The 9154-nt window shown below is 46.4% G+C and overlaps 1 protein-coding gene across 1 annotated transcript; it reads right to left on the reverse strand.

The window, feature by feature from the left end:
• Positions 1-4610: 4610 nt before the first annotated feature.
• GSK3A (glycogen synthase kinase 3 alpha) lies at positions 4611-8195 on the reverse strand. The gene is made up of 4 exons (XM_066638114.1): positions 8175-8195; positions 7847-8033; positions 6317-6418; positions 4611-6136 (listed from the first exon to the last, which is right to left on the reverse strand). Exons 1-4 carry the CDS (start codon positions 8193-8195, stop codon positions 6060-6062), a joined length of 387 nt encoding a protein of 128 aa, XP_066494211.1. The 3' UTR covers positions 4611-6059.
• Between the last annotated feature and the right edge of the window lie 959 nt (positions 8196-9154).

A 9154-nucleotide genomic window follows, 5' to 3' on the forward strand; every position in this document is an offset into this window, starting at 1 on the left:
AAATCCAGGAGGTCTTGTATGTGCTACAAGGCAAGATGCAAGTTCAACTTCAACTGGATTAATAGGCAGAGAGCTCTTAAATTGTCTGATTTCAAAAGGATAACTTTAAAGCTCCTTTAAAATTAGATATGGTTAGTCAGTAAAGAGGGGATAAAAACTATTTTGCAATGGTATTTCCTGGTCCAGGCTTACTTAATCGAATACCACAGACCTAATCCTAGTATCTTTACTCCTTTAACGACCTGCAACCTCTGTATAAACATCCTAAGATCACTTCAGCTGCCTAAATATGGGTGTATGAAGAGGATATTTTCAGTTCCATGCAAGATGGTAGTATTCCTGAGTGTGGTACCCTGCCTTGTGTAAAGGGAGATGTTTATTTTATGTATTAAGTTTTAGTCATCAGGGTACCCAACAGGGCATGTAGAAGGATGACATTGCCACAGGGGAGCACACCAGGTCCATATGAGTCACACTTTTACAACTTAACTTTGTAGTCATGAGACCTAGAGGCATATTTTTTAAGAAGCTCTGATTTTCAGCTCCAAGTAGGCTGCTTATCCAAGATAACCTTTCAATTAGCCATGGAATGTGCAGGTGGTCGAATGTGAAGGTTTTTGCTTAAAAGCCAATAAGAGCTTGCTAAACAGAACACAAAATTAGTTACCCCTTGTGAAGTCAGGAATGACTAGATGGAGGCCTTTTTTTGCACAGGCCCCCCAGCACAACTTGCTAGTTTGAGGGAGGAGATCACTACAGCATTCACACTGACTTCATGTGCATGAAATATATCTGGGACCTGGTGTTATCACACAGAAAACCTACTTTGCTCTGAAGGAGGTTTTTGTGTTTACACTCAGAATCCATTTATCACCTGTGCTCATGTATAGAACTAATTTACTTAAAAATCATCATTTTTCAGAATGTATAGAGTCTTGGTGTATCACTAACGGCCAACAGAAAATCAACTACACTCACATACATCCAGTGACATACTTGTAGAATGCACAACTTTGGGGGGGGGGGCGGAGAATGTGATGCTTAGGAGAGTTCCAATTGTGCATTGGTAAGGTAATTAATGAACAATGCAAAACAAAATGCCACTCACAAACAGGCGCAGCTTTCCCTGCTACTCACACAAAGCCAAGTCACCTTGCTTCACTTGGAAGCTCAAAGACTACTCTTAACTTTTCAAAAACCCTTATTTCAAAAAATGGGTTTAAACAACAGCTGCAGTGTTTTAGTAAAGCTTAAATGAACATATTTTGGTATACTAAAATGGTACTCTGATTAATCCACTAAGATTTTTAATTTTTTAATGCATGTACTACACTTAAAAAATGTATACCCTCTTGGGTATACATACCCTCTTGGGTGTGCCCTCACGTCAGAACATCTCTTCCAAGCCGATACCTAGTATAACGGACACGTATCATTTAACCCAGTGGTTCTCACACATTTAGCACAGGGACCCACTTTTTAGAATAAGAATCTGTCAGGACCCACTGGAAGTGATGTCATGACCGAAAGTGACATCATCACGTAGGAAAATTATTAACAATCCTAGACTGAAATCCTACCCATACTTACCAGGGAGCAAGTCCTATTGACTATCATTGTTAAAATATACATAATAGCTTGTTAAAAATACAGGTCTATAACATTTCCCCAAATGCAGTCACATACCATGGTACCATCAAGTCTAATATATTAAAAATAAAACATTGAAACGAATGGGTACCCACCTGAAATTGGCTCGCGACCCACCTAGTAGGTCCCGACCCACAGTTTGAGAAACACTGATTTTAACCCACAATAGAAAACGGAAAGAGATACATTTTTCATTTAGAGGGCTTACTAGTTATCCAGATAGAGTGTGGTATTTCCAGATGAAACCCAAGAAAATGTCCTTATCTGAGAAATCAGATACAAGGCATTTACAAACATGCATGACTGCATATTTTAGCATATACTTGTATTCCTTATGTACATTCCTTATGTATTCCTTATGTATTCCTTATGTACATTCAACCCCTGGGGGCTGGGGGCTAAGAATAGGCACTCAGTTTGGCTGTATTTGTCGTAAGAGGCGACTAAACAGCCACCGGGTAGATGGGACTCGTCAGCCTAGGAAGGCAGCTCATCTAAGAGAAGGAAACTCTGACCTCAAACCTCCACTGCCTTGTGGCTACATCCAGTTCTGGAAAAGGCTTCAGGAGTCAACCTCGAGGCAAAATCAGGAGCCGGAGTCCCTTAGGCAGTTCATGGCTGAACACAGTCACGTTCTGGCAACTCCTGCGACGCCGCTGGAACCAACCGTATTGGCTTCTGCCTTTCCATTGGACCATTCCAGCGACGTGGAGAGGGGGGATTTGCTGCATGGGTAACAGCCTATCCTCCATACCTTCTTTACCCAGGCTTCGCGCACTGGAGAGGACACTCCAACTTCGCCATACAGCGTCGGCACAACACGGGAAGCAGCAGTTTACCGGTTATAAGTCTTTGCTCGATTGGCGTAGAGCATGACGCCAGGGGCTGCTTCCGACGGTGGGAGAGATCATTGCATCTCATTGGGCAGCTACCACCCGCCTTAAGCTGGGCAGTCCCCAGCCAGTAAGGTGTTGCCTCGCCACGGTCCGTTAACCTCATGGGGTGCGTGGGGTTTAGGGTGAAAACCGACAAGCGGATCGACAACAAGTGGGAAACCCTGGCCTCTGAGCGGCCCGCTTGGAGGCAGGCTGTGCAGCATGGCCTTTCCCAGTTTGAAGAGACACTTTGCCAACAGTCTGAGGCTAAGAGGCAAAGAAGGAAGGCCCATAGCCAGGGAGACAGACCAGGGACAGACTGCACTTGCTCCCGGTGTGGAAGGGATTGTCACTCCCGGATTGGCCTTTTCAGCCACACTAGACGCTGTGCCAGAACCACCTTTCAGAGCGCGATACCATAGTCTTTCGAGACTGAAGGTTGCCAATACAATACATATGTACATTCATAGTGCAGTCATATGCATGTCTACCCATAAATGACTCCTGTTGATTTTAGTTATTTCCACATAAGAATGTGCTGAATATAGGTATAAAAATTAGAGCTACTTCCTTTCTTCACACTGACTGCTTTGGGCTGTTCATATTGTTTCTTTGAAAGAAGGGCAGTCAGAAGCCATTTAGAGTACTTTTCTAGCACAAAAGCTATGCAGAGAAATGAAAGTTTGTAAACTAAAAAAACTTAGCTGGGGTACGAAGTAACCCCAAAAGGAAATCTTGGGTAATGTTTCTTGGGTAATGTTATCCCACAGCCACTTTTCTGCTCCCAGAAAAAGGTTAATGGCAATTCATTTTCGTTCAGGCATATTATCATGCATCAGACTGCCAGTATCAATGTTCTAAGAAGGACAACTTTGGCGCTTTTGCAAGAAAAAACAATACTCCCAGGATAGCCCTGAAAACATGAAGGTTAACAGCAAAGTATGGTTCACCCCCCCCACCGCCCCCAGGCAGATTTAGTTAATCATAACGTTTTACTCAGCTAAGATTCTTTATCTGGGCAGCAGCTCCAGTTTTCAGTTTCATATTCAGGGGTTGTCGCAACGGAAAAGAACGGATCTGACAAAGCAAGAGGTTTGCTACAGTACCTGGTAACACACAACCCCATTTCAGTCTGGCTCAGGCTTCTGCGACATATCAGGGCACAGTATATCAAATCAACTACTAGAAAACAATTCTCAGAGCAACAATACTACAAAGGAGTATTCTGCTTACTGATAATAGTAACTATCTGGAGATATCTCAGGGTGGGACATCATGTGAGGACTGTCCAACCAAAGTTATCACGTAATTGCTGCTGCCACCACATAAGCACAATAGTTTTCCTCTGCCCCCTCCCCACCCAGTGCCCTTGGAAAAGCATTAGAACAGGCCTTGAGCTCAAGCACTAGCTCCCCTCACTGACAGGAGAAACTAACCTTGGATTTAATGGCTCAAAGTATAGGGAGATCCCACATATGAGGACTGATCATGTGGTTTGGTCATTTACTTCTCTGATGAGGAACATGCAAGGCTCCCACTCTCCCCTTGGGGACAATCTGGGGAACATATAGTAGGGTTCTGAAAGGTTAAGGAAATTCAGTGGAAGCATCCACTGAGGGCTTGCTTGAAGAATAAGAAACATGAAAACAGAGCACATCGCTGTCATGGATGATTAGGCACAGCCTATTGCTAGTTCCCCAGCACACGTACATTGAACAAAACAAATGCACTGATGTTTTGACCATCTACAATCCTTTTGTAACAGATTTGCTTTTGATGTAGGACATCATTACATTGCAAGCAGTCTTTGTCAGAAGAGAAGGTCAGCTTAGTGATACCTGAGAACCAAACAAAGAAGGGAGCCAATTCTTGGAGTAGACCCTGTTCAAAGGGCTCACATGCTATAAAAATTGCAGCAGGACTTGTACAGTGAAGCCATGGTAAGAAAAGCAGCCAAAAACGCAACAAAGCAACTCAAGGTCAAGGAAGGAGAAGCACCCACCATCTGCTATCAAGTTGCCCAGGTACACTGCCTTATAACAGGAACCATCCCTCCCTCTACAGCAACTTACCCCACTGCCATTTCAATATCATTACCCCTAAAACAGTCATGTTCCCAAGATCCTACCTGACCCCCATTCTATTAAATAATAAAAAGCCCCATGCTGTTCTTTCCGTTCATGCCAATAATTTATTGAACCGGATGTCTGTACACAGCCAAAAAACCTAAGAAAGAAACTAACACACAATGTTGGAAGGGAGAGAAGGGCAGTGACGAGGTTGGGTATGGGGGTGGGGGAATTTATCCACAGGCTGCACCCTGGCTCCCCAGGGGGGAACCCTCAATCCTAGAGCAATTTGAAGGTGGAAAGGGAAATTGGGATTGGGGCAATCATTGCAACGTTGCATTAAGAAAAAAAATTAATCTATTTACAGGGAAAACGGTAAAAGGAAACCATTTTGGAGGGAAGGAGAGATGTATTTACAGCAGTGGGACAGAGGACAATGGGCAGGGAATTAAAACTAGCCTTCTCTTCCACACTCCCTTTAAGAGCTCCTACTCTTCACTCACATTGTTGATTTGCAGTATTAGGGAGAGATCTGCTTTGGGGGAGCAGATACAGCAAAACAGAGTGGGCTTCTTCTGTTTTATTCACTGGCTTAAGCAGCCCAGTCGGAAAAAAGGGGGAATTTCCCACAGGATGTCCAGGTGCCTTCGACGATGAAAGGTTGGAGGAGCAAGGAATGGCTGGCCGTGCCCCCTCACAACTCAAGGCGTGGGGGAGAGGAGTTTCTTGTTCCCAAAGAAGAGATTGTGGTAGAAGCACAGCCAGTGAGGGACAAGGATTGCAAGGGAGAGGGCTTGGGGAGAGGAATGGTCCTAATTCCCCACCTGACTGAAACACTTTGAGAGTTTCCTGGGATGTTCTTTCTTTAAAAAAAAAGGAAAGACTGACCCGCTTAAAAATACAGCATCCGCGTTTCAGAGGCAGACAAGTCTGGGAAGTAGGAAGGACACCCAGTGAGGAAAGAGTACGGCATGAGGGGCCACAGGGTTGGAATTAAGTTCGCACACGTGACATGAGACTGGAAGTAAAACCATTTTTTCTCCACGGGATGTTAAAAACAAGAGGAAGTTAAAATCAAGTTGGGACAAACTGGGAGGAGAAGAGGAAGGGTGGTGGCTGCTCTCTGATCACTCCTTCTCTCTAGAGGCACCAACCCAAATTGTTTTTGAGAAAGAGGGAGCCCTTAAGCCAGGGGATTTCCTCTGCCCTCTCCCCATGCCGAGGCATCATGGGACAACATAAGAGGGAATCGCAAGTGATTTGGGGAGACAGGGGCTTCCCCCCCACCTCCCATCCAAGCGGCCATCTCATCTCCAATTGGCCTCCCCCTTGGCCAACGAGAGGCAGGCTTCACATGGTCCCCCAGGCCACAATTGCTTTCCCCCACCGTTCACAGTTCAGAGAAGTCCATGTGGGTGGCCTGGGGTGGGTAAGGGGTAGTGGAGGGGACCTGCCCAGCGGCCCCTCAGGATGTGTTGGCGATGGGTCCTGCGCCGTCTCCTGGCGTCACCTGGCTCCTGTCACTTCCCATTCTCCCTTCATCTACAAAAGAAAGAAACAGGAAATGCTCAGGGGGAATATGGAAACCCCTCCAGTCCCAGAATGTATCAGGAACAAATAAAGCCAGAATCAAGCACCCTGCCATGGATAAAGATGAGCAGCCAATTCCCAACACACCACCCCAAATCCCAAGTCAAGCACCAAGAAGAAGGAAGCACTTACTGTGCGCAGTTGTGGGGCCAGGCACGGTTCCCACTGAGCCAGCCTGGGACCGAATGTGTGGTGGAATGAGGTTGGGGTTGAGGCCAGGCTGAATGGATAGTTCTATAAGGGAAAAGAGACCAGGGAATGGGTCAAGACCAGAGTGGCGAGACATTCACACAGGCTCATCAAATATGAAGCAAGAGTTCAGTTTGCAAATTTAGCATTGAGCTCTGCAAATGAGGAAGGGAGATGATTAACTCTCTTAAATGCGTACAAAAGCAGCTTAGCTCATCTGATTGTGGGGGTCAAACAGATCCCAAGTAAGTCATAATTTTTAAAATGGCTGTATTTGACAATGGATCCAACTTAATGCAAGACTTTGAAAATTGTACTCAGGATTATTTTCTCTGTGCTATGAACAGCATCTCAGGCCTGTAATGAACATAATGTTGATTCAGTTGAGGCATCTCAAGATCCCAAAGTGCCTGAAGCACACTCCTAACACCCTCCTGACCTACTGGCACACTAGCCATCCCTCCCCCTCCCTGAATTAAAAAAAAAGCACCACAACGGAAGAGAAAGTGTGGAGGAAAGAAGACTTCCTGGCTAGAGCACCACTCTCCTCCACACTTCCTTTTCTACTATTACTACCCTTTTTCAAATCCTGGGAGAAGGAAGAGGAGCCGCAGCTAGTTCATCCTTAGGTGGCAGGGTGGTGTCAGGGGCAGCAAGACAAAATGCTGGTGGGGTGGTCGCATTTGGCCCTTTCCCCACCCCACACACGCCGATACTCTCAGCATTACCATCTTTCAAAAACTGTCAGAAAGATTCCTGGATCCACCAGAGAGGAGGTTAAGCAGGTGCTTCAGTCTTCCCTAGCAAGACTCTGTAGTTCCTAACAGAAACTTGGCTTCACAATAGCAGGGTGGAGTCCTGCTCAAAGTGTCAGACTACCCATGTGAAGCTGGGTTCAAATAACCACACAGGCAAGCCCACTGGGTGACACTGGACCAATCAGTCACTCTTGGGCTAAGACATCTCACAGGCCTGTTGCATGTATGACGTGGGGCCGGGAAGGACCACCATGCACCCTACCCTGAGTTCTTTGGAGGAGGGCAGGATTTTAAAGAGAGCAGCCAAACATCCAACACCTTTTGGAGCTTGACACCTTTCTGAATCTCATCTCTATTCATTGGCAACCCTTTTTCATGCTCCCCATCCTCCAACTTCCTTCAAACCCCTCCTCAAAAGTCACTTTTCTATGAAGCCTTGGTACATCCCCTAATTTCCATATGTGTTGTATCCAAACCTAAGGACACACATGCAAAATAATTGCACGTTCTTCCTGTTTTCCCCTGCCTCCATTGTCTCCCTTGTGTCTCTTTTTAGATCGAGAGCCCTTTGGGACCAGGACTCAGCTTGTCATTCTTTGAGAAGATCCAAGCACACAGATACCATTATACAAAACACACACGCACTCCAAGGAGCAATGCACGTGTTCTTCTGCTCTTCTTCCCAGTGCTGCTTGGCCACATTCCAGCCACTTACCCACAGGGCTGAAGTTGAAGAGCGGGGGCAGGTCACGGCCATTGGGCAGCCGTGTGTTGGGCTCGCGTAGCTCATCGAAGAAGCTGTTGGCGCAGGCCTCAAGCGGAGAGAGGCGGGTGGCGGGGGTGTACTCCAGCAGCCGGCTGCACAGCGAGATAGCCTCCAGTGGTGTGCGGGGCTTGAACACCTGTGCGGGGTGACAGCAGCAAGAAGGGAATGGCGTCACCTGCAACCCAGTGCTCCTTGCCTTTTCAGTCCATCCCAAGCTCTACCATGTTATGGGAACTCTTAAACCAGGGAGTGGCTAACAGACTGGGGCTCCAAAAACCTGCACAGTTGAGAAGTTCATGCTGCTGAATGTAGGGCACAACATCTAACAACATGGGAAGCCTCCAACTACTAGCTGAAACTACACGAGCAATTCTCTTGAAATTCCCACATCTTGTTGGCATCCTTCAGTCTCGGAAGACTATGGTGTCACGCTCTGAATGGTGACACCATTCTGAAGTTCTGGAACCGAGTGTCCAGTGCACGAAGCCTGGGTAAAGTAGATATGGAGGATAGGCTGTTACCCATGCAGCAAATCCCCCCTCTCCACGTCGCTGAAATGGTCCAATGGAAAGGCAGAGGCCAATACGGTTGGTTCCAGCGGCGTCGCAGGAGTTGCCAGAGCATGACTGTGTTCAGCCATGAACTGCCTCGGGGACTCTGGCTCAGGATTTTGCCTTGAGGTTGACTCCTGAAGCCTCTTCCATAACTGGATGTAGCCACAAGGCAGTGGAGGTTTGGGATCAGAGTTTTCCTTCTCTCAGATGAGCTGCCTTCCCAGGCTGACGAGTCCCATCTACCCAGTGGCTGTTTAGTCGCTTCTTACGACAAGTACAGCCAAACTGAGGGCCTATTCTTATCCCCAGCCCCCAGGGGAAATTCCCACAGCAAAGCTAGGAATGACCATTACCATATATAGTCATGGCTCAGATCTTGTATACATCTGAGTTTTGCATAGGAACATCAGAGTCCTTTGGTCTCATGGTGTCTGAATGTGTACACAATTCATGCACCTGAAGACATGGGTGCTTCTGCTACAATATGTCAGTCTTGAAAACCACCTCTAAACTGTGCTGTTTTTGCTTAAAGCATAAGAGAGCCAACCTGAGGATTCCAAGGGACCAAAAATGCTGGGAGCCATGTATGCAGTCCTGAGTATTCATGGCAAGGGCCAAATAAGAATGTAATCCAATAAATATTCTGTCAATACACCACTGTACTCAACTGGCATAATTTATGCAAGTCTCAGAATTCAATCTT

This window comes from Tiliqua scincoides, chromosome 10 (genome assembly GCF_035046505.1).
Source record: "Tiliqua scincoides isolate rTilSci1 chromosome 10, rTilSci1.hap2, whole genome shotgun sequence".
NCBI classification, from domain to species: domain Eukaryota; kingdom Metazoa; phylum Chordata; class Lepidosauria; order Squamata; family Scincidae; genus Tiliqua; species Tiliqua scincoides.